The 25397-nt window shown below is 37.4% G+C and overlaps 3 protein-coding genes and 1 pseudogene across 14 annotated transcripts in view; 1 reads left to right on the top strand and 3 right to left on the bottom strand.

Annotated features, from left to right (window-relative positions):
• Window positions 1–2710: 2710 nt before the first annotated feature.
• On the top strand, window positions 2711–6048 carry LOC127510029 (nuclear factor 7, ovary-like). The gene is made up of 4 exons (XM_051889516.1): window positions 2711–3894; window positions 3972–3994; window positions 4076–4194; window positions 5150–6048. The coding sequence occupies exons 1-4, from the start codon at window positions 3787–3789 to the stop codon at window positions 5644–5646; spliced, it is 747 nt and encodes a 248-aa protein (XP_051745476.1). The 5' UTR covers window positions 2711–3786; the 3' UTR covers window positions 5647–6048.
• Window positions 6049–6439: 391 nt separating this feature from the next.
• LOC127510216 (uncharacterized) lies at window positions 6440–9565 on the bottom strand (annotated as a pseudogene).
• A 3999-nt stretch (window positions 9566–13564) lies between these two features.
• Window positions 13565–16028, bottom strand: LOC127510062 (uncharacterized). The gene is made up of 3 exons (XM_051889576.1): window positions 15948–16028; window positions 15506–15826; window positions 13565–15422 (listed from the first exon to the last, which is right to left on the bottom strand). Exons 1-3 carry the CDS (start codon window positions 16006–16008, stop codon window positions 15097–15099), a joined length of 708 nt encoding a protein of 235 aa, XP_051745536.1. The 5' UTR covers window positions 16009–16028; the 3' UTR covers window positions 13565–15096.
• Window positions 16029–23028: 7000 nt separating this feature from the next.
• LOC127509895 (gastrula zinc finger protein XlCGF57.1-like) overlaps window positions 23029–25397 on the bottom strand; it is a 258569-nt gene continuing 256200 nt past the window's right edge. For 11 of the 12 annotated variants that reach the window (XM_051889187.1, XM_051889184.1, XM_051889186.1 and 8 more), the window contains 2 exons: window positions 24490–24544; window positions 23029–23813 (listed from right to left, as the gene is read on the bottom strand). In XM_051889187.1, coding sequence (XP_051745147.1) covers window positions 24517–24544 — 28 coding nt within the window. In that variant the 3' untranslated portion in view covers window positions 23029–23813; window positions 24490–24516. The remainder of the gene's footprint in view (window positions 23814–24489; window positions 24545–25397) is intronic. The other variant, XM_051889172.1, reaches the window with a different exon arrangement.

A 25397-nucleotide genomic window follows, 5' to 3' on the forward strand; every position in this document is an offset into this window, starting at 1 on the left:
GCGGTTTCATCATATAAGGTAAGATAGATTTAAATTTGACTGTTTCAGCATATTTGAGAAATCTCTGGTGTCTTATAGATTTTCACTTTAAATTCTAGGAGGAGCTCAATGTGGCAGTGTGAGTAAATGGGGGAAATTCAACTATATCTAAAGGACCAACTACACCACCCCGGGGACGTACTACCGGGGATCGCCCTTCACAGTAAAATACAGTAGGCTCACAGGTTCGTTAAGGCTGAGTCAGATACCAGAGAAGAAGGTGTCAATTTCAACAATGATCTTTATTTGAGATAATAGAAAATACCACATTAGTTCAATAAAAGCAGTCACTCTCATACAGTTTACCAAATTCAGAATTGGGGGTTGGCCACACTAATCCAAGAAAACCAGCAGTCACATGTGTACGCTCACACCACAGCATGCCACACCTCGCTGTGAACACTGCATTCAGGCAAAAGACCCACCACCACAGCAACGAGAGACGCTGATCCTCTGTAGCAGACTGCCCCAATTCTGAAAGGAAACAAAACACACTAAAAACAGCCACTGACAGAGTTATTTTAAAAAATAATAATAATAAAACAAACACGCATCAGAGTTTCAACCAGTATGCAAGTTCGCCAGGTCAATCCTACCAAACTGGTCAAAGGGCCACGTCCGGTCACCACAATAACCAATCGGGTATCAGGTTGGAAACAGTAGCCAGCAGTATTACAAAAAAAAGACACATACAAAACAACCTCACATCAAACAAGGCAAAAAGAATATAATAACAAAAACCACTTAAATCAATCACAGAAAGCAAACAAAGTAAGATGTATAAATGTCACACAAACTCAAATCAAAGAAAAGAATATTATATAAAACAAAAACAATTCACTTGGAAACAAAACAAACACAAGACAGCAAAAAGCTTGGTGACCGCTAGGTGGCTGGTCATCTATTTCACACCACTTTAAAGCTTCAATTGAAGTTTGTTACTCACACGATTCCAATTGATAACGGCACCACGCCACAAGCCCAGACCACAGTCCAACCGATTCAGCGGGTGTCAGATGCTGCAAATATAATCGGTTAGCAAATAGACACCGTGTGACAACACACGACACGCGCTAAAACTAATTTACAACGCGGAGAGATCAGTCCAATCCAACAGCAGAACCGTAGGCTGTGATCCAGTCTCCTTTGATTCACAGGAACAGTATAATGATCGCAGTGACAAAGGTCCAATGACACAAAGAAGTAAAGCGAAGCAGCCAGCATGACAGGCATCCAAACGGAGATTTAAACGAGACACAAAGCCCACTGTAACGTCACTTAAATGTTGGCCCGCACCTTAAATGTAAAAATACACAAAACATAAGTTTAACCAGCCAGGCCGCTAACGATCATGCAGTTATATGCTCAAAATCAAAACATAGCTGTAATGCGACTCACATGGCACATAAACTGTTGCATGCTAAACGCATTTCTATGGAAACAGATGATGGCATCCAACAAAGCTCCTCAGTCCACCCTTTAACAAAAAAATAAACCCATGAAACCCTGTATAATAAACTCACAAACAGACCGCAATCACTGCCAACAGCTCCTACCTCACAAACATCCACACACCCCACCGGAAGTAAGGTGACTCGCTACCTAAGGCAGAGAAGACGCACACACATAGCGACACTAAGGGCATTTCTATACACCACCAAACGAGCGTAATTAAAAGGCACTCCTCTTATTCATGGATTATGTTGGAGGTAGACAGAACTGCTACATCAATAAAGAACTGAAGTACTTACACAAGAAACTTAAACACAAAGAAAACATTAAAGGAGAGTTTGAGGAAACAGTTCAACACATCAAGGTGAGGACTGATGGATGAAAAATATTGAGGACTCTTACAAATGTCTTCAAATTTTTTATTCTCTTGAAACAGAATGTCCTTCTCAGCGGCACAGCAACCATTATAACTAGAGTGACATGTTCTCCTCACTTTTATAAAGGATGTTTATCAAATGTAACATATTAAGAAGTTTATGTTACCGTTAGTGTAAAACAAAGCCTCTGATTGCTGGCTGCTTCAGCAGTGGGCAGAACTAACGTGCAAGCAGCAATCCCACTGGTAATGCTCACCTTCCACTCTCCACGCTTTCAGCGAGACAAAGTGGTTAATATTCATGAGCCGAACTGCTGTTTACAATATGCTTCTACCTGAAGAAAGATGTGAGTGAAAAGAGAAGTCATCTTTGACTATTGTAAGTTAATGTTGGTAAATAGGTAAACTTTAGTAGTGAGTTTGGTGTGAGTATTTATTTTCTCCACCCTCATTCACAGAAACACTGAATGACCAATCTCAAGCACCAGCAGCCTATAATTCTGTTTAATATAAAAATATGCATTTTCTTTCAGACATAGTTGCCACATTTTAGTTGTAACTTTCATAAAATGAACAAATATGTTTTATTGACTCACGTTCCTTAAAAGTTCAGTTGTTATGCTTTCAAATGATATCACATATGAATGCATCTTATTCATAAGTCTTTTAAAATGTTTTTTATTAAGAAGCTGATGAGATTTATGAAGATTGTCACCCTACAGACACAGAACATCTGCTACTACAATATTAGTACTTCAGAAAGTTAAAGTTGTAGTTAACCCTGTATGGTATGCATAATGTTTTAACCGTGAAATATTTTTTTCAAATTACATGAAAGTTTTTATTACATGAAATAGCTTTAATTATGCAAATCAAAAAAGATTTTTGGAAAAAAAAGAAAAAAAAAGATTTTGGGGGAGTACTTGCCATATGGTAACCCAATGGAACATTTTCAAACAAGTAGTTTTTCTATAAAATTATGATTTTCTTTTCTATTTAAATGCACATTTCTTTTAGAAATTGATAGATTTATATACTTGGAACTCAATGCAAACCAAAAATAAGTAGATCCCTATAATTTAATCCCAATCATTCACTATCATTTGGTTAACACATCCTCACACACATCACATGGAAGAGCTAACTCTGTACTCTTCCTATTGCCCTTTCCTTAAAATATTGCTATATTAATTTTCTGAAAAGAAGAAATAATTATGTTATTTATACAAAATACAGCTATACTAAAAAAAATAAATAAAAAAAAATAAAAATAAATCAGCAATCATATTGTTGATGCTACTATCTATTAAAAATCCCAATAGGTAAATACATTACTGCAATTCCACTGTGGTACAGCATTGCCATATGGCAACATTAATATTTTCTCAATTTACAGTAAAACTTCCTGATTTAGATGCTGCAAAAAAAAAAAAAAAAAAAAAAAAAAAAAAAATCCCTTGAGAAGAGATGAAGGAATGAGGTAAATACAGCAATTTCTGGAGCACTTACAGGTGACTTCCATGTGAGGGTGATAGTGGGAAAGAGAGTTTTTGTGGGAAATTTAAATGTCATGTGAATTAAAAACAGTACATTATTGGAAACCTTATAGCCTACCCTTTTAATTACCATAGTGCAATATATTGTATTTTTTCTGAATAACAAGGAAATGTGTAGAAATTAATTGTTGCCATATGGCAACTCTGCACCATAACCCACATTTCCCCACTCACTCTTCATGCTTCTCCAGAATCAGTTGCGTCTTTGAGATGATTGAAGTGAATGTGATTTGATTTCAGTCTCAGGCTGAGCACACAGAGCATCTGATTAAACGGCAGTTTGAGAAGCTTCATCAGTTTCTCAGAGATGAAGAAGAAGCTACAATCACTGCACTGAGGGAGGAAGAGGAGCAGAAGAAGCAGATGATGAAGGAGAAGCTGGAGGAGATGAACAGTCACATCTCAGCTCTTTCACACACAATCAAAGACAAGGAGGAGATGATGAAAGACAATGATGTCTGCTTTCTGAAGGTCTGATTTCAGGTCATTGGTTGATCGTTGGTTCATTGATTAAGTTCTTGATGACAAATGGTGTGTTTGTTCTGCAGGAGTTTCCAGTCTCAATGGAAAGGTGAGTGATCTGCTCCTGTCTCTGGTCTCTCTGGTTCTGATCCAAAGCCACTGCAGTTCTGACTCCTGAATGTTCTTCCAGAGTCCAGAGCTCACAGCCGGATCCACAGATGGCTTCTGGAGCTTTGATTCATGTGTCACATTACTTGGGCAACCTGCCGTTCAGAGTCTGGAAGAAGATGGAGGACATCGTCCAAAACAGTGAGTCTGACAGCAGAAGATCTCTACTTTTACACATACAGTTGGGTGGATAGTTAATGGTTTTTCATGACACAATACATGTGTACTAGATTATTTGAGGGTTGAAGATCACACTAGGTCTGGTAGATAATATTTTCAATTATGTTCTGATAATAATTCTCCTTTCTTCATCTACTCAAGTCCAGAACAGTGTAAAAATGAAAAGAAAAAAAAATACTGGGTTCTTCAGATTGACACACTGAAGCATCTGGAGAACCTAAAGTGGCGACTCTTCAGATCTTGGTGTGAAAAACGTGACTAGACCTATTCCACTGGCAGTGCATATTTCATTGGCTGTTGCGTCGCGACACATGACACCACAGGATATCGAGTCGGCCAACAGCTCCAGATATTTAGCATGCTAGATATTTGTCTGGTGTCTGCGAGGTGTCGGTGACATGTCAGCGAGCCTCTTTGATGCGTCGTTGAGTAGTTCACACATAAAGATTCGCGAGCACCGATCACTCACTGATTTTCCTCCGATCACAGCCCGACCTGTCGGCAAGCTCATTAACCTGCAAATCAGGGTTAAATTGGGCTTAAAATCCTGTAGTGTAAACTTGGCATTACTGTGCGAAAATTTCACACATGCTTCAGACACCGGCACACTCAGAAGCATTCCCATAGCATCAACACCACGATACAGAGTCTCGTTCCCTTCTCAGGGAACCAGGATACATACATAACTGAGAGATGGTTGTCTTGATGGGACACAAATGTCTGAATAACATATTTAATGTTTGCAGTTGCTGATATCCGTCGTAAAACACTGATGATAAAAATGAGTCCAAAAATAATAACAAGACTGACAGTGTGTCTGATGTGTTTGATCGAGTGTCATAATTCATAATCTTCTGTACAGTTCATCATTATATGAACATCAGAATAAAAGTGTCTGTCGATTGTGTCTCATCAGCTCCTGTAATTCTGGATCCAAACACTGCAAATCCACATCTCATCCTGTCTGATGATCTGACCAGTGTGAGACGGAGAAGAAACGAACAACTGCCTCCTGATAATCCAGAGAGATTTGACTGTTATGACTGTGTTCTGGGTTCAGAGGGTTTCAACTCAGGAACACACTGCTGGGATGTGGATGTTAAAGTGAGTTTAGTCTGGAGTCTTGGAGTAAATACAGCATCAAACCAGAGAAAGGGAAACATTTTCTTTAACACTGATGTCTGGTGTGTGTGGTATGATCAGCTCAAATCACAGTTTGAATGGTGTGGCTTTCGTGTTAAACAGAGGCTGAAGAGTGTGAGAGTGTGTCTGGACTATGACGGAGGAATGCTGTCATTCTCTGATCCTGTAACTAACACACATCTACACACATTCACAACCACCTTCACTCACACACTCTTTCCATTCTTCTGCAGTTGTTACCCTCTCAGGATCTTACCGTTCAATAGTTAGTAAACATTGCACCTGTTGGTCTGGATCTTCCTGCTTTCATCTTTTACAGTCATCCTGTGTAATAGAATGAGGATTGGTTATGTCTGCAGGTGTAACGTAACGGGATTATGTGAATGCTAAGGGACAGTGTTTTGAGTGTGGCAGTGTCCAAAACTGCATACTCTCTTCAGTAGGTATTTATATATACATATTAATTACACACAGTACTCACACATATATTATGCAAACTCAGAATTTTATTTTGTATGTGATTAATCGTTTGAAAGCCCTAATATATTTTGATCAATAGAAATATTCTACAGAAACTCATTTGATTGGTTTCAAGGACCCGCTTTCCTCATGCTTGAAAAATTCTCTGAGTGAGAGAATTGTACCAAAACTGTAAGCGCAGCTAAAAGAAAGATGAAGAGTACATATCGGGTTATATCGGGTTATTTCGGTTATTTTCCAAAAAAGTTTTTAATTGCTCACTGACTACTTTCTCCAAAAGCTTAGATAAAACACATAGTTTAGATATTGGCCTATAATTGTTTAACTGCAATGAAAAAGGATTCATTGCAGTGTTTAAAAAAATCAGCTGCTAGCTTTAAATAAAATGGTTCTAGCTTATCGGGCCCTGCAGACTTATTTTGGTCCAACTAACTCAGGACTTTATGGACCTGAGAAAAAGAGAACTGGGTAAGTTCAAATTTTTGTGTAGTTCATTTACATGAAACATCAATTGAGGGTTCGGTAAGAGAGTTAGTCATAGAACAGTTTAGAGACTGAGATTCAAATAAAGAACCTGACGATATAAAATAACTGACTTCTCTGTAGTCAGGTGATCATTTTTAGTAATAATTTTATTATTCTCCATATTATCAGCTTGAGACAATCACTTGATTGTTTTCCAAAATTTAACTGGATTATTTACATTTTGTAATGTTTCAAATAGATAGAAATCTGACTTGGCTTTTTTTTACAAAGATTTCTCAACTTTCTAAAATGAAGCCAGTCCGATTCAACTTTGGTGCTTCTAGCTTTGGCCCAAGCTGCATTCCTGTCCTGCAGAAGCCTAGTTAGCTCCGATGTGGACCAAGGATTATTTTGTGCCTTCACTGTTATTTTACGCATTGGTGCATGCTTATTTACCAGGTGCATAAAACCATGGCCACGCATGCTTCCTGGCTAAGAAACGGGGGCAAACTTAAGCAATTTGGGTGACCAAATGGGTGAAAAGACAACACAACTTGAGCCACAAAAAGATAAAGAGTCTTTTGATCTCCAGATCAAGAGAGACAGAGAGACAATGCATGTCTATTTCTTCTAAGTGACTAAATTGAAACTTTACAGTAAACTCACAGTGTTTTTACAAATAAACCGCATCAAATTGTTCCAAGACAATTCTAAACTGACTTACCAAACATCATTCAACTGCATAATTTGATATCATGTCTACACATTCTACATGTGAACAGTTATGCTTAGATCACTCACAATTCATGTAATTGTTATAACTTTTGAATGGTTGAATGAAAGTATGCCTTATTTGGAATGAATTTAAATCTCTGTTTTCAATTCATATTGTGGCTTGAATGAAATCTGTGTGAAACGTATCATATTATTTTTAGGGAAATCAGGTCTAAACTGCACTCTCTGGATTCTCTGCTGAAAGCGGGAATTTATGAGATCAAGGGATAACATTTAATTTAATTTTAAGAGGGAGGAGGAAAGCCACCTTTGGAGGAGACGATACCTGATTGGTCAGAACTCCTCAAAGAGGTTGGGCAAACACCTAAAGTTTAAATAGTCAGATCAGAATGACAAATTCAGTATAATATGGCTTAAGACAAAGAACAGATGATGAAGGGCAGACAAGCAGTTTCATTCAAGCCATCCAAATTCTCACTCACCTTTCTTTTCTTTTACTTTAACTTTATTTTTCCGTTGAGAGTCTCGTGTTCTAAGTTAAGTTTTGCCGCAAAGTTTAACCGATGACTTTTGCCACCTCAACTTTAAACTCCAGCCATGACAAGAGACTCCATTTGTTTGCCAGCACGCCCAAACGTGATTGGCCTTTCCATGACAAACCAGCAAACCCGGAAAACCCTTTTCTCCAAGCCAAGGATGCCAACAAGGGAATCCGCATTCAAAGACATGAACGACAAGCAAGTACCTCCAGATTCTATAGCTGAACTGGTGCAGTAAATTAATGATTCATGGTTCGTTCAGGTCAGGTCTTTTGAAGGGCATATTTTGCTAGAAATCATGCTCATCATTTCATTCTCTCTTAAAACTCTTTCTTTCTAACTTCCTTTCTTCTTTCTGCAACTTGTATAAATGTGTGTGTGTGTGTGTTTATGTTAGATATTAGTTTGTGTTTAAATATACCTGTTTCACTGACCTGGTGCACAGCAGTAACCAGACAGACTCCAGACAATGCCTTTGAATATGCTTTAATCACAGTCAGGAGGATCTCACAACAATCACAGAGAATCCTCACCGCAAAAAGTGTTCAACAGTTTATATAGAATAGATGCATGGGCAAAGGTAACATAATTCAAATTCAATTACATCATTTTTCTCTAATATGATTGGTTCTTCATATATACATTTCAGCAAAATCTCTCTTCTGTTTCTAAGCAGAAGAAAATTTGAATTTTTTTATTATCTCAGCTTGTTTAAGTCATGGTCATAGCCAGACAGCCGTCTATTCTTGTCATCTGCATCTGTTATTACAACACTTTGGCCAAGTACTAGAACATTTTGTTCTCAAAAGCATTCGAATGTTAATCCTGCAGAAAAAGGAATGTTAGTGAATAATGATTAATAAAAAATTTCCTTCACAACAGTGTATGTGACTGAGGTCTTGACTTGATTTCTGAGAGTAAGCTGACATCTCCACTCTCTGTTGTCATCTTCATTCAGGAGTGTTGTAGTCAGATTGATGATACAGTGATCTGGAGCTGATATCTGATATCTGGAGTCTGTCTTCAGATCAGCACCAGTCTGATTCACCCACAACAGCTGAAGTCCTTCAGAATGGACCAAATCATCACAGGAGAATCCAGAATACAACTGACAGGAGAGAGTCACAAAGCGACCTGGACTGATCTCAGTCTGTGAAGATGATGATGATGGAGAGACTGAAACTGAACACAAGACATAAATTACAGACGGTTCAATCATTATGTGAGTTCAAAGGGAGAAGCTGCCCTTTTTACAATGACCACATAATCATAAAATTATCATGAAGAACATGCAGAAAAACACGTGCATCAGTTCCTTGTTTTTGACCATTCACATACTGTCTGCAGGTGTAAAATCCATAATCTTCTTTTGTGACGTTCTTGATGTTCAGAGAGCAGTCAGAACCTAGACTCAGTCTCTCATGTCTCTCTGTGCCTTTCTTCTTTATCCCTAAACCAATCAGTTCAACTGCTGCTGAATGTCTATTATAGGTTCATGTAGTTCAGTTGCAGTCAGAAAGAGCATTATTACAGGACAGACTGACATTTTCACCAGAACTGATGAACACATCAGTCACTTCTGCTCCAATCGTACCTGAAACATAAAGTACATTTGAGTGATCATTAAGTTATATATAAGTCTTTTTTCCTCATTTATTCCTCTGGGATCAGCGGAGGCACCAGCACATTCATTTGCATTTTGTCCTATTAACGACGGAAATTCTCTGTCATTTTTGGTCATACAGATAAGAGTAATACATAATTCGAAACTGCAAAGGATTTACTTTTTTTTGTATACAAATCAAGCATAGCATTAGTTCTGGCAGGTCACATTAGTCAAGCTCGCATCAGTTATCTCTCAGCTGATCCACATCTACCTAAAGGAATACAACGTTTATCTCAGCATCCCTATATATAGGTCCATGCAGTATTATCAGCAGCTTATTATGTTGCTAATTACCCTCCTCCATCCCCAGCTCCTCCTCTTGTCCAATCAGGACTTGGCATCTGATATATCTCTTTGAATCAGACAATTTTTTCTTGAATTATGTTGTTATATTAAATTATTGTAATTAAGAACATTAATGATACCTTTATGTCGGTTCTGTTCACCCTAAGTGTGCATCATTGATCATCGTTCTCGATAAAAATAATTTGTCATGACATGAGATCTGCAGTTTAGTTTATTGAGGAATTATTGTGCGCCTGGCACTCCTCGCTGTCATTAAAACAGCGTGTCACAGGAAAAGTGTTCAAAAGTAACCACGTCTATCTAAATACATATCATTTTTAACTTCTGCGTAATGGCTTTTTGTAATTTCAATGCTTATCACCATTAATGAAAGTGTCATATTTAATCTAAATGTATATCCAGGGGTTAAATTGGGATTTGTTATGTGGGGGGCTCTGTGGTTTCAGGGGTGCATGTGTATGCGAAGACAAACTAAAATATAACAAGTTGAGAGAGCCCTCTGCTATGAACACTAAAATACAGATCAAAATCATTCTATAGATACTGGTAGTGTGCAAGGCTACATCTGATGACAATAAAATCTTTCTGTAGGCCTGTGCCTTTTCCTTTGTGTCAGTATCAAATTTAAGAGTGATGCTACCATTAAAGGAGAGAATATAAATACAAAATACAGTGCTCGACATGAAGCCTTGTTTTGTGCTTGTCCTTTGGACAACTAAAATGGTCATTTACTTGTCAGAGTAAAAAAGTAGCTTGTCTGAAAAAAAAACAGGATTTTTTTGTGTGTTGTAAATATAATTTATTCTGAAACAAGCAACATTCTCAGTGTTTTATCAGCAGTGTTTTATTTCAAATTCTTACATTTGATAAATTAAAATAGTAAGACACTATAGGGCTGTTACCAAATTAAGTAATTTACACTGAAAAAGTACAACTGCATTCAATAATGTTATGAGATTCTTAAAATATTTTTGAATATACAAATAAGAAATGTTGGTGGGAAATTTATACTTTTAAACATGAAATTAAACCGCCAGTAGATGGCGGCAAGTGACCATCTTAATGAGTGAGCCACTGAGTCATTTATTCAAACGATTCGTTCAAAAGGCTGAATCAAGAATGAAGCAGTTGTTTATGATTGGGCCATTGAATCTTCACTCAACCCATTCGTTCAAAACGCTGAATCATTCAAAACGGCTGAGCATAGCTGTGAGATGCGCTGGTTCTGCTTTGTTTGGAACTATTTTCGCTGCTGCAATAGAACAAAAAACAGGCAATATTGCACCTAAAACGTAAGCAATTAATATTAACTACTTGTTTATTGAACCGTTGTATGAAATTAGAGTCAGTTTCAGTCAAGGTGATATTCAGAAATTCAGCACTTTCGATCGTGTGATGCTTAACTTTATCATGTCGTAAATAGCAAGCTATAAAAACCCCACATATTGAACTTTTTTGCAACATGGTAACTGAGTTCATTTGTTTTGAATTCTCCTCAAGGGGTTACATGTGCCTCAACAGCACAATAGGCTATCACTGCCAATATACATTACATATATTACTATCCTTTATCAATCGCCACTTAAGCTAAATGAATCATTCTTGCATTTTGGTTGTTACATTGACATTTTAATCAAGCCACTTATCTGGTCAGGCAAGTAAAATTCTCTTTCACATCAAAAAAATCCACTTTTCCCGCAGTCCCAGACAAGCGTATGTTGAGCCCTGGTAAGCCTATGTGCCGGGGCTCAGCCCCGGACGGCCCCAGCCCCGGACGGCCCCAGCCCAATTTATCAAATGTAAAACAGAGTTTAAAATCATTATGTTTACTTAATTACTTTTCTCTCTCTAGAAAAGGAGTTTGTGCACATGGTCTAGATTCTGTATGCATATTTCTATGCCCATTTTGTGCGTACGTAATGGTTATACATCAAGCCCCTGGTCTGTATTTTCATTGCTGTTGTGATTTTATTGTGTCTGTTGTTTTGTGGGCATGACTGATTGTTCAGCATCTACAGTTGCAAGAAAAAGTATGTGAACCACTTGCAGAATCTGTGAAAATGTGCAAAATTTTAACAAAATAAGAGAGATCATACAAAATGCATGTTATTTTTTATTTAGTACTGTCCTGAGTAAGATATTTTACATAAAAGATGTTTACATATAATCCATAAGCCAAAATTAGCTGAATTTATTAAAATTACCCAGTTCAAAAGTATGTGAATCATTGATTTTTAATACTGTGTGTGGTTACCTGGATGATCTACGACTGTTTGTTTGTTTTGTGATGGTTGTTCATGAGTCTCTTGTTTGTTCTGAGCAGTTAAACTGAGCTCTGTTCTTCAGAAAAAAAATCTCCAGGTCCCAAAAATTCTTCAGTTTTCCACCATCTTTTGCATATTTAAACCCTTTACAGCAGTGACTGAATGATTTTGAGATCCATCTTTTCACATGGAGGACAATTGAGGGACTCAAACACAACTATTAAAAAAGGTTCAAACATTCACTGATGCTTCAGAAGGAAACACGGTGCATTAAGAGTCGGGGGTAAAAACTTTTGAACAGGATGAAGAGGTCCAAATTTTTCTTATTTCGCTTGAATATCTTTTTTTTTTTTTTTTTCATTTAGTACTGTCCTTCGGAAGCAACAGAAAATACTTGCATGTTTCCCGGAAGACAAATTAAATACAATTTAATTTTCTTGATCTTCAAATTCCAAATGTTTTCACCCCCATCTATTAATGCATCATGTTTTTTTCTGGAGCATCAGTGAATGTTTGAACCTTTTTTAAAAGTTGTGTTTGAGTCCCTCAGGTGTCCTCAGTGTGAAAAGATGGATCTCAAAATCATTCAGTCACTGCTGTAAAAGGGTTCAAATATGCAAAAATGCTGGAAAACTGAAGAATCTGCAGGACCTGGAGGATTTTTCTGAAGAACAGAGCTCAGTTTAATTGCTCAGAACAAACAAGAGACTCATGAACAACCATCACAAAACAAAAAAACAGTTGTAGACACACAGTATTAAGAATCAATGGTTCACATACTATGAATGGGGTTATTTTAATAAATTCAGCTATTTTTTTTTGTCTTGTGGATTATATGTAAACATCTTTTATGTAAAATATCTTACTCAGGACAGTACTAAATAAAAAATAACATGCATTTTGTATTATCTCCCTTATTTTGTTAAAATTATTAACATTTTCACAGGTTCTGCAAGTGGTTCACATACTTTTTCTTGCAACTGTATAGCAAATTATCAGTTGATGAGTCTAATCAAGCCCTTATTCACCAGTTGTTCATTTGTTCTCCCCTATTTATACCTCAGTGTGTGCATTCATTTCTTGTCAGTTCATTGTTGTCATCGTCTCACAATTTTGTTCTCTCATCTAGAGTTTACGGTCATTGCCCCTGTCTCTTTAAGGTTCGATTTTTTTCCATGTTGGATTCCCTGTTGATCAAAAACCAGCCTGGAATATGCAGATGGGACTATCCACCTGAATTCTGATTGTCCACCTGTTCAAGTTCATTGTCTATGTCTAGTCAGCCTCCAGTGGCCTGTTGCACGAAGCCAGTTTCCGTTGCTACCCACCCAGGTAAGTTCGAGATTAGTTTGAGCAAACTCTGGTTTTTCAGGCTCAAGAAGGTGGATTGGTTTTTAGTGGTGTTCATCGCCATGGTAATTTACACTACACGGCTAACTTGCTCCGGAGCAGGTTTTATTCTGGGTTAGTGATTGCAGACCAAAACTGGACCAATCAGCTGTGAGTAAAGTGACATGTATCTGATTCAATAAAGCCACTCCCCCTGTATCTCTCGCTCCAAATTAAAGGTGCAATATGTAAAATTTTTGCAGTAAAATATCCAAAAACCACTAGGCCAGTGTTATATATTTTGTTCACTTGAGTACTTACAACATCCCAAATGTTTCCAACTATTTGTAATTCGTGAAAAATTGCAATTTTAACCAAGGCTCCGGGATGTGTGAGGAGTCGCCTGTCAATTGCGCAATACCCGCGTTACCCTCGGTTTCCGAGAAACCATGGAAACACCAAAGACGCTTTAATATATTACACATTTTAATAGACAAGGGAACATCTGTTTTGAGAAAGAAAACGAATGTTTTTATATAGCTCAACATGTTTAGTCTTATTGTTTAAATAATTTTCTTGATTTTTTGCGAGTACCATGCTTTACCATGCTTCAGAGAAAAACACTATTTTGTCAAGTAGCTAACATAGTATAATCAGATGCAGCTTTATTTTTATTAACAGTAATACATAATTTTCTCCATCATACAATACGTTTTAAAATGAATTGCATGCCATTTATCAACACAATAAGCCATCCAATATTTAATATGACATTCTAAAATAGATCTTACTGCAGTGTGTAACAGTGTCTCACAGCAGCCGCCGAGCGAACGCACAGAGTAACGTTATAACATCATTTTCAACACACTCAAATGTATCTAATATGATAAACAGAGCTGTGTTACCTCATACTCGTGACCGGAAAAGCGGAAGCGGCGCTGGCGACTGTGTCATAATAAAAGTTCCGCTGCTCGTGAAGCATGTGTTGCGCAATCGCTCCAGCGGCCTCGTTCAGCTCCCACAACACTCGCTCCTGCTCTGCTTCATACAACAGTAACGTTAATAATCGCATCCATTCCTTCCCGAGTCCTATCCCGATTCTTTTCCACCGTCCATTGAGGTGGAGACCACATGTCCCAAGATTCCGCTCTAAAACTTGGCGTCATCAAGCTACGCCTTTGTTTTGAATAGGTTTCTAGCGGCCTCTAGCAGTGAAAATTAATAAATAAATTAGAGACAAAATTGCAAATTTTGCTGCTAATTCTTTATTATATTTTTATGATATGAATTATAAGGTAACACTTTACAATAAGGTTCATTAGTTAAACATTAGTTAATGTATTAACTAACATGAACTAACCATGAGCAATACATTTGTTACTGTATTTACTAATCTTCGTTAATGTTAGTTAATGAAAATATGGTTCTTCAGTGTTTGTTAATGTTAGTTCACAGTGCATTAACTAATGTTAACAAGATTTTAATAATGTATTAGTAAATGATGAAATTAACATTAACAAAGATTAATAGATGTTGTATAAGTGCAGTTCATTATTAGTTCATGTTAACTAATGTAGTTAACTAATGTTATGTTATGTATCTTATGTTGTAAAGTGTCACCAATTATAATTACTTTTAATTCATATAATATATTCATATAATTATATTAATTGACAAGTAATATTAAACTTTGCTTTTTAAATTAATATATAATACACGCATTAATATTTATTTGTGAACCTATATAATTAGGCCTATTTCTTTGATTCACATCCTGCATTGATCAGAGAGCAATCAGTTATATCTAGGGACTGATTTTAGAAGAAAACACTATCTGAGAGCCACTTTAAAGCATTGATGGACTGGAATTACCCCTGTCATTGAATCATCTTTACACAAGATAACTCTAGCAATATCTATCATTATATTGGCCCATCTAACAGAGACCTGAATACTTGACAGTGTATCTGACTGAGGTTTTGAGTTGATTTCTGAGAGTAAGCTGACATCTCCACTCTCTGTTGTCATCTTCATTCAGAAGTGTTGTAGTCAGACTGATGTTACAGTGATATGATGAGAATAATATCTTATATCTGGAGTCTGTCTTCAGATCAACACCAGCCTGATTCACCCACAACAGCTGAAGTCCTTCAGTACGGACCAAATAATCACAGGATAATCTAGAATACAACTGACAGGAGAGAGTCACAGGGCAGCCTGGACTGATCTCAGTCTGTGAAGATGATGATGGAGAGACTGAAACTGAACACAAGACACAAATCACAGACTTTTCAATAACCATGCAAGTTTAAATGAATACACTGACCAAATAATTGTAAACTTACCATGAAGAACAGGCAGAAAAACACGTGCATCAGTTCCTTGTTGTTTGTCATTCACAAATTGTCGGCAGGTGTAAAATCCATAATCATCTTCTGTGACGTTCTTGATGTTCAGAGAGCAGTCAGACCCCAGGCTCAGTCTCTCATGTCTCTCTGTGTCTTTCTTCTTTATCCCTAAACCAATCAGTTCAACTGCTGCTGAATGTCTGAATCTGTTATAGATCCATGTAGTTGATTCGCAGTTGGAAAGAGCATTATTACAGGGCAGACGGACATTTTCACCAGAACTGATGAACACATGAGGATCAGTCACCCCACTGGTACCTGAAACACGGTACATTTGAGTGATAGTTATAGTATATATTAATAAATTAAACTTTATTGTATATGTATATACATTGAGCTCTTTCACAGAAGTCTTAGAGATCATGTACAATGTGTTTACCTGTGAGAAGTGAAGAGAGAACGATCAGTCCCAGCAGACACAGATCACACTTATCAGCCATTTTCTGTTTCTGACAGTCTTTCTTTTCATTATATAGTTACAGTGCTTACCTTAAACACTAAGCCCCTCCTGTGTTTGTGAACTTCCTCTGATCTGACAGACTGTGTGATGAAATCCTTCGAGAGTTTATATTTAGTGATAGCGTGCCAGTGCATAATGGAGAAGTGCTGCTTCATTTCTCTTGTCAATATCCACTCGAAATCAAGTGGATTTCACTACTAATATGTCTTTTTACTTGATGCTTAAATGTAATTTGCAGTACACATATTGTAATTTAGCTCCTTTTAACAAAGTAATTTGATCAACAGCAAAAAAAAGAAAGAAAAAGAAAAAGCTAAAAGAATAGGTACTATATAGCCTGATCTCGTTGAGTATGAATGCGATCCAGACATCATCCGCCATGTTGACGTTATCATGTGACACTGACACTGCTGCCAAGCTGTTTGAATTTCTAAAGCTAGGGCTCCTAAACATTAGATCGCTGACACCTAAAGTGGTTATTGCAAATGAAGTGATGACAAATAGTCATCTATTGATAGTCATCAATAGTCTTGATGTAATTTGCCTTACTGAAACCTGGCTTAAACCAAATTATTATTTCAGTCTTAATGAGTCTACTCCACCCAGCTACTGTTATAAGCACAAGTCCCGTCTGATTGGTTGTGGCGGTGGTGTTGCAACAATCTACAGAGATATTCTTAATGTTACTCAGAAAACAGAACACAGGTTTAATTCATGTGCTTGTGCTAAATATTACACTCTCAGATATAAGAAAAAATCCATACTATCTCTTGCTTTGGCTACCGTTTATAGACCTCCAGGGCCTTATGTTGATTTCCTAAAAGAGTTTGCAGACTTTCTCTCACACCTATTGACCAATAGGTGTCGATAAAGCGCTGAATGTTGGCATTCACGTAGGCAATAAAAATGATGGATTAGGAGCTGCGTTTAGATTTACTAAACTCCTTTGGGGACAAATGTCCTCAAACCTTGGGCCTAAGTCAGTGTGTGTCTGAACCATGTCCAAAAATAAGAAAAGGGGAAATGACACTTAGGGACAGCTAGACAACCATCTAAATATAATAGCCCCATGATATTGAGTAACCAACGAACTAATAAACACAGGATTTGGGCAGATCTTGCTTTACCTAGTAACAAGAGGGTTTGACATATGAGGAACCAATCATATTGTAGAATGCTTTGCCATGCTCCTATCATATATAAACTGTTGTATTCTTCTTGCTGGTGGGATTCTCTTTGATTGATACAAGGTCATCTGGCTGTGAATAAAGCATATTCTAATGCCAGGTTTACACTCCAGGATTTTAAGCTCGATTTAAGCCTGATTTTCAAGTTAATGAGCTCGTGTCTATGGAAGCAGCAATAACAATCCATTCAAATATAATTTGCCGACGTTTATTCATATCAGATACACATTTCACGTTACAGATTAAGATCAAGATCATGATGTAGGTTTTTAAATGACTAAACACTCACTTGCACATATTTGAGAATCGGAATATCAGATAGTTGATGACATGGTGAGAAAAGCGATACACCGGTCATACAGTGTGGCCGGCTGGCCGCGGTGTGTCACGTGACAAGCATGACGCGTCGTCATGGAAACAATAAAGGGAAACGTTCTAAAATAACGGTCACCTTAACTCTGGGAGGTCAGCCAGAATGTTTTAAACTTATGTGTGAAAGGGTTATTTCAATTTTAATTCAAAATTTAATCTAATTTCCTACCAACATCCATTTTCAAATAAAGTCATTGGGTGACAGTTGTCATCAGCTCATGTAGTGTGTAACCTCCTGTTGCAGATCATTTATGTAGTGTCACGTAGTGTGAACACCACAATGACTTCAAGACTCCACAGCAAGTCACAAAGTCTGAACAGCACAGCGATCTGCCGACATTTAAATTCCTGTAGTGTAAACTTGGCTTGAGGCATAGTCTGGAGTCTATCTGGTTATTGCTGCGCAGCAAGTTAGGGAGCACTAGGGTCAAGATGTTGACCGAAATATTATTGGGTGTCGATTAGGTGACGCCCCGAAAGATCAGGAATATTATTGGGTGTCGATTAGGAGATGCCCCGGGAGATCAGGTATATTATTGAGTGTCGATTAGGAGACGCTTGGGTGTCGATTAGGAGATGCCCCAGGTAAACTTAAGTCAGGTGCGTAGGGGAAAATCTACCACAATTTGGCGAGCCAGCCAAGAATCCTCGGAATCTCCCTCTGTCGGTGGACGGGGACGAGGAACCTGTTGACTTCATTCTGCCAGACTGCAGATCCCTGTTCGACAGAGGGACCATTCCTGGATGGGCTAAAAGGACTTAAGGTTAAGGTAGGACGAACTCCATACTTTTCCTTACAAATGCTTCTAAATTAAATAAAAGGTTAAATTGAATTGAATTTTGGATTCTGTTAAGAAAATTTTTGAAGAAAACTGGCCTGCGAATTTGGATAGGCAGTGATGGCAGCTTCACCATATTCAGGAAGGGGAAATGCCCTGAGATGCTGTAGCACTACAACTTGCTCTTTGTTTGAATAAGACTTTAATTCTGATTAAGAAAGAAATGTTGAACAAGTTTGTAAGGATGGATTTTACCAAGACTGAATTCAAGATTCCTATCCTGTAATAAAACAATAAAACTCTCTAATCTGAAGAAAGGATCTGCGAGAAAGAGCGCAGGACAACACCTGGCTCGACCTCCTCTCTTCCCCCCATGCTGAGTTCCTGACTCCTCACACCCTCTCCTTCCCCCCAGGCCATGCGAGTCTCACAGATCTGTTATCTTATCTGTTTTAAGTGACCTCAATGTAAATATTTCTGGTGCGGCTGGTAAGATGGTTTCACTCCCACATCAATAGAACAGACAAGAATAAAGAAAACAAAACCTGTTCTCCTGGTGTGGGAGATGCCCCAATAAAGATCTTTATTAATAATTTGTTTTGATCCCCAAAACCAGGCGTGTGACCCTTTGGGGCACGAGAAAAGGTCCAACAAAAGCTGCATAAATATTTGGGTACTAAATGTTTACAGTCCTTTTGTTAAGACTTGGGGTATTTAAAGGGATTTGGCAAACCACTCAAGGAAGAATCTGCATTCAGAACTTCCCGCACAATTGCTGTGTGTATCTCTCTATTTGCCAGGTATGCTGACTCTTTAAAATTCTTTTTAATATTTTGTTTTGAATTGTACTTTGTATTTTATGCTGATCGGTTGTGTGATGTATTCTTTTAATTCTTTAATTGATGTTTTATCCTGCCTGGCAAAAACAATAAATGTTATTCTTGATTTATTCTGCAATGTTCTTAATTCATTATTTCTAGTAGGTTAAAGCGAAGGTATTACCACAAATCTGTGTTCAGGATAGATCATACGGAAGGTTTAATAGATGGAGCATAGGGCACATCAATTAAGTCCATTTTGATTTCTGACTATCGCTGCCTTAAATAAGTTGCAGTTTTCGCAAATATATAAAAACTATGCTTTTTGTTACGAGTAAGCAGAGCGTGACCAACTTAAAGGTAGATATTTGCCCTGCATCCAATGTCTAAAGTCAGAACTGACGAGTTTGTGTCCGAGAAGAGCATTCAGTCGGCCGAAGTGACTTTTCTAAAGCGATACCGGGACCGCAGTAAACGAATAATTGAAAGCGTAAGATAATCAGAAAAATCTAAGATCCAAATTAAAGCACAACTAATCTTATGATCAGCTGTTACATCGGAAAAATTGTGAAACTAAGAGTCATTTATAATTGGAGTCAGATTAAATTATTCACGAAGTCAGAATTGAATTAGAAATCAAAGTTGTATTAAATTGAGATGATTTTTACAGACGTGCCAGAGGACGTACACGCGAAATACCTTCGACCAGACCACTAGATGCTGTCGTTGGGCTAGTGGGTGGAACCTTACAAGTTAAATATGATTAATAGATCAATATAGTTACATTTTGAAATAAATAAATGAATGCTGAAATTTTTAAAGGTATAAATAATAGGAATATGCACCTATGAGAATTATGAAATTTTGAGTTGTGGAGAAACTTTTATGGGTTAGACTTTGATTTATAGGCCTATGTATTGGCTCAGATTGGTTACATAAATTTGAGAAATAGGTCTAAAAATTATGAATAAATAGTAAGATAATAATTGCGTGTGTAAATATTGTACACTGTATCTGAAGACGTCTAGAATGTGTATCCCGTTATCCTTGGGAGACAGTATGAAAAGTTGATCCATTGCAGAGATGCTAAGATTTTGTTTTTTGTTAACGAAGATAACTTTTGTGTGTTGTGTTGAATGAGAACAAGATTGGGTGACCAAGTTAAATAGAAATTATGATTTGAACAGGCACATAACGGACATCTTACAGTAATTTTAGTTTCTAGCAAAGAGAAAAGACAGAATTCTTTGCTATTACATTACAACATATTAATTAGAGTAGTTTACTGCTTTTTCTTGCAAAGAAGAACTAAGCTTATTAATAGAATGAGGAACTGCTGTTGTGTTAACCAGATGAGACTTTTGGAATTAAGGGACATTGATTTTGGCTAAGAAATTGGAATTTAAATAAAGAGCTGTAGGATTAATTTGAATTATGCGGTTCTCTTGAGTGTTCACATTTCAGACCAGGCATGGAACAGCCACCTTGACAAATGGGAGCAAATAGACTGAAGTCTGTTCAACAAGACAAGATGAAGAGAAGAAGAGGAAGTGGCTGATGGGCCTTCAGCTCCCCTCCTGAAAGAGGAAGTTGACCCTTTGAAGGGGTCAGCATGGAGAGGACTGATACAGTGCAGGGAAAGGTGAAACTTTCACTTGAGACTTTTCCTAAGGACAATTTTGCCTTGCATTATGAAATTGTGTGACAGGATTGATAACAAGCCACACTGTCTGAGAGACAGAGAAACAATGTAGCCCATACACCACAACACCAGGCCTTTGAGTGCCATCACTGGCTGACGATCCAATGCAACAGGCTGACTGTTCAACTGACTGATGATCCACACAGAACACAGAAGGACTTCCATTCCCTCACTTGTGGGCAGGTGCTGCGTCTCAATGATCACTACAGAGACTGCTTCAAATTCTGTTAATTATCATATTAATTTAATTTCTTTTGATTATTCACTGGTCTCACAGCAGTTCTTTATATTCTCTGTTAAACTAACATTCTGAATCTGCTTTCAATATGTCCAAAAATAAGAAAAGGGGAAATGACACTTAGGGACAGCTAGACAACCATCTAAATATAATAGCCCCATGATATTGAGCAACCAACAAACTAATAAACACAGGATTTGGGCAGATCTTGCTTTACCTACACTGTAAAAAACAATAAGTAAAATTTACCTAATTTTTCTTTCGCAAGTTTTCGCATGCATATTTTTTAAGTAAATTTCAAATATGGAATTAAAGGTGCCATAGAATTGAAAATTGAATTTACCTCGGCATAGTTAAATAATTAGAGTTCTGTACATGGAAATGACATACAGTGAGTCTCAAACACCATTGTTTCCTCCTTCTTATGTAAATTTGATTTGTGCAAAAGACCACTGAAAAACAGGCGAATCTCAACTTAACACCGACTGTGACACAACAGTCGGGATCATTAATATGTACGCCTCCAATATTTTGCATATACCAGCTCATATTCAAGGCATTAGACAAGCCAGTATTAACGTCTGGAGCAGCTCAGCCGAAACAACAGACTTTATGCAGGTAAGCAAGCAAGGACAATAGCGAAAAATGGCAGATGGAGCAATAATAACTGACATGATCCATGATATCATGATATTTTCAGTGATATTTGTAAATTGTCTTTCTAAATGTTTCATTAGCATATTGCTAATGTACTGTTAAATGTGGTTAAAGTTACCATTGTTTCTTACTGTATTCACGGAGACAAGAGCCATGTCATTATTTTCATCAACACTTGCAGTCTGTATAATTCATAAACACAACTTCATTCTTTATAAATCTCTCCAACAGTGTAACGTTACCTTTAGCCCTGTTAGCCGCAGCATAGGCTACTATCAAACTCATTCAGAATCAAATGTAAACATCCAAATAAATACTATACTTACATGATCTGATATGCTGCATGACGAACACTTTGTAAAGATCCATTTTGAGGGTTATTTTAGCTGTGTGAACTTTGTTTATGCAATGTATTATAGAGTTGCGAGCTTGGGGCGGGGAGCGCGAGCATATAAAGGGGACACGCACAGAATCGGCGCATTTTTAATTATGCCCCAAAATAGGCATTTAAAGTAATTGAATAATAAAAACTCTTTTGGGTATTTTGAGCTGAAACTTCACAGACACATTCAGGGGACACCTTAGACTTATATTACATCTTGTGAAATAGGGTTCTAGGGCACCTTTAAGTAACTTTACTTAACTAAGATAAGTAAAATTAACAAAGAAAATAAGAAATTTTAAATTGGCCAGTAAAAGGTTGAGTAATTTCTACTTTGTTGAAGTTTCTTTTGCAATACATTTTACTCAAACAATATAACACTGAATTAAACCTTGCTTTTAAAGTGTATGTTTTACTTAGAAACATATAAGTAAATAATACAATAGATAAGTAATTCATATTAGAAGTAATGCGGCACTTGAACACAGAATACTCAGTACTTGGTACACAATACACAATGATGGTAACATTCTCAATCTTTTTGAGTGTGAATGTAGTATTTTGAGTAGAAAATGAAGTTAGGGAGCACTAGGGTCAAGACGTTGACCGAAATATAATTGGGTGTCGATTAGGAGACGCCCCGAAAGATCAGGGAGACGCCCCAGGTAAACAGGTAAACATAAGTCAGGTGCATAGGGGAAAATCTACCACACTATCAAGAGAAACTCGTAATCTAGAACACAAATGGAGACAAACTCGTTTAGAGGTCTTCAGAATCGCGTGGAAAGACAGCTCGTCCCATTATAGAAAGACTCTAAAAGCAGCCAGGGCTGAGCATCTCCGCAAACTCATAGAAAACAACCAAAACAATCCAAGGTTCTTGTTTAGTACAGTGGCAAGTTTAACAAGAGAATAAACAGACATCACCAGAACAGAATATTACATTACAGCTTAGTAATAATGATTTTATAAATTTCTTCACTGAGAAATTCGAAAGCATCAGAAATACAATTGTAAATGTACAACCTTTGACAAGGTTTTATGATCCAGCCTCAATTACTGCCCATCAAGAACAGTTGAAACGATAATGTATTGTGAAAATCGCTGTACAAATAAGAACTGAATTAAATTGAATTTGTATTCAAAGTGGAAGAGAAACTAGATGTTCTAATCAAAAACAATAAAAAAATGAGTTAAAAAATAATATCAGACTCATGTCTCTATTAAAAGGTGTCATGGCCTCTTCTTCAGCTCCTGAACTTTGCCTTAAAGGTTTTTTTTTTTTCCAATGTGAATTTTCTGGTGCTCTTTCAGTTTTTCATCTGTAGTAAAGGACTTTCTGCACTGAAACACCGCATGCCTTTTCTGATGTAATATTACGAATGAATCTTCCTTTGGGTGAATCTTCAGGTGTTTCTTCAGGACTGATGCTCAATGAAACTGTTCACTGCACTGATTACAGTTAAATGGTGTTTCTTCAGAATGACAAGGCAGATGTGATTTCAGAGTGAAAGCCTGATCCGCTTCTTCCCAGTGTGAATCTCATGTGAATCTTCAGCCTTGAATTACATGTGAAAGGTTTTTTACACTGAGGACAGGGGACAGATGTTTTGGCTTCTGTTTTTCCTTTCTTGTTCACGTCCATCAGGTCTAAAAGAAAGATTAAATTATGTGAGATTTCAAATGAGAGACAAAAGTGAAATGAAAAGTGAAGCCCAAAGTCAAGATCACTGATGAGTTCAATAGTCATTTTAATCCCCTCAAATCTGGTTGACAGCTGCTGTGCACGATTATGATCTATTTAGTGCTTTTCACACTTTAAATAGTTAACCCTGGGTCATTCTAAACCCTTGGTAAACAGAATCCTGGGTTATTTTAATTAACGTTTCACACTACTCATACTATACCCGGGGTTGACAGTTAATCTGGGGTATTCATAAAATAGCTTTTCTCAATGCACATTCCTAAACCCTGGGTTAAAATCCTTATCTGCATATTTGCGGTGTCTCTTTTTCTCTCCAATTATCACGTTTTCCATCGCCGTTTGACATTTTTACTATCATACGCAGGATTTCATAACCCCAGGTAAAAAGCGGTGCTAACCCTGCATCTAAATTACAAGTGTGAAACGCTCCTTGACCCGGGGTTAAAAGCTGTTTAGAACGACGATAACCCAGGGTTAAGCACAGTGTGAAAAGCCCTTTTTTAAATCATTAAGATGATGTGTGTTATAAATCACTAGTTTGATCATGAAACAATGTAAATCTAGTGATCATCAGCATGTTCTTCAGCATGAATGAATGAGGAATGAAGAATAAACACCAACCTCTTTGTTCTTCAGTATCATGAAGTTTCATTCTGCAGGATCACTGGCGTTCTCTCTGGTAGTTATGACAAAAACAAACAAGTGTCAACAACAGACATGATGTAAGATGAACAATAAATATTTCTGATTTCAGTTTAACACAGCTTGCACCGGAAGCTGTACAGATGCGTGTGTTTGTTTGTCCTTACTCTTTTCAACTTTACACAACAAGCACCTGCACCTCTAGTAGACAAAGAGCAATATAATATTAATTTGTTGTTAAATATTGTTAAATGTAGGTTTCAAATTCTTCATGTAAACACAAGCAATTGTACTTTTATGAAAATAGCAACTGTTAGTAATGTTACAGATTAAAAAAAAAAAAAAGCGTATTTGGATGCATGCTTTCCCAAAATGGCGGTGCATGTACATGCAGCAGCTCAGCATTCCATGTAATAGTACCTTTTGTATAGTTTATTGGCAGCTTATTTTTTACTGAGTGCCACATATGCACAGGCATGTGCAAAATACAATTGGCATGAGCTCATCATCGGTTTGATACCATGGGGCTTTATTTTCAACCAGGAAGATCCCAGACACGGTATACCGTTTGAGCTCTTCAGACCACCAGGGTCTCTGTAGATTACTCTCCCAGCCGGAAAGCGACCAATGTGGCACAGAGAGGGGAAGCAGATGTGAGGCTGCAGAGCCGGGATGCAAGCTAGGCAGGGTCCCACACAAGCCTCCACTGCCACCAGACTGTACTCGTTACATCAGAAGAAGAATGGCATCTACGCTAATATTAGTCATTCTGTTTATCACGAGGTTTACCGTAGTCAACCGGATCCGGGCCATATTCAGGTGAGATCGAGGACCTACGCCTTGACACGACCACAACGCAGCCCTGAAGTATCAGCAGAGATTGAGTC

The sequence above is a fragment of the Ctenopharyngodon idella genome, chromosome 3 (assembly GCF_019924925.1).
Source record: "Ctenopharyngodon idella isolate HZGC_01 chromosome 3, HZGC01, whole genome shotgun sequence".
Taxonomy (NCBI): Eukaryota; Metazoa; Chordata; class Actinopteri; order Cypriniformes; family Xenocyprididae; genus Ctenopharyngodon; species Ctenopharyngodon idella.

What these genes read in the sequence shown, in the direction of transcription:
- LOC127510029 (XM_051889516.1), top strand. Translation starts at nt 3,787, where the DNA reads ATGATGAAGGAGAAGCTGGAGGAGATGAACAGTCACATCTCAGCTCTT. An exon ending in TTTCCAGTCTCAATGGAAAG is followed by an intron (nt 3,995 to 4,075) that starts GTGAGTGATCTG and finishes ATGTTCTTCCAG; the next exon opens with AGTCCAGAGCTCACAGCCGG. An exon ending in GGAGGACATCGTCCAAAACA is followed by an intron (nt 4,195 to 5,149) that starts GTGAGTCTGACA and finishes GTGTCTCATCAG; the next exon opens with CTCCTGTAATTCTGGATCCA.
- LOC127510062 (XM_051889576.1), bottom strand. Translation starts at nt 16,008, where the DNA reads ATGGCTGATAAGTGTGATCTGTGTCTGCTGGGACTGATCGTTCTCTCT. An exon ending in TCTCTCTTCACTTCTCACAG is followed by an intron (nt 15,827 to 15,947) that starts GTAAACACATTG and finishes ACCGTGTTTCAG; the next exon opens with GTACCAGTGGGGTGACTGAT. An exon ending in TTTTCTGCCTGTTCTTCATG is followed by an intron (nt 15,423 to 15,505) that starts GTAAGTTTACAA and finishes TCTTGTGTTCAG; the next exon opens with TTTCAGTCTCTCCATCATCA.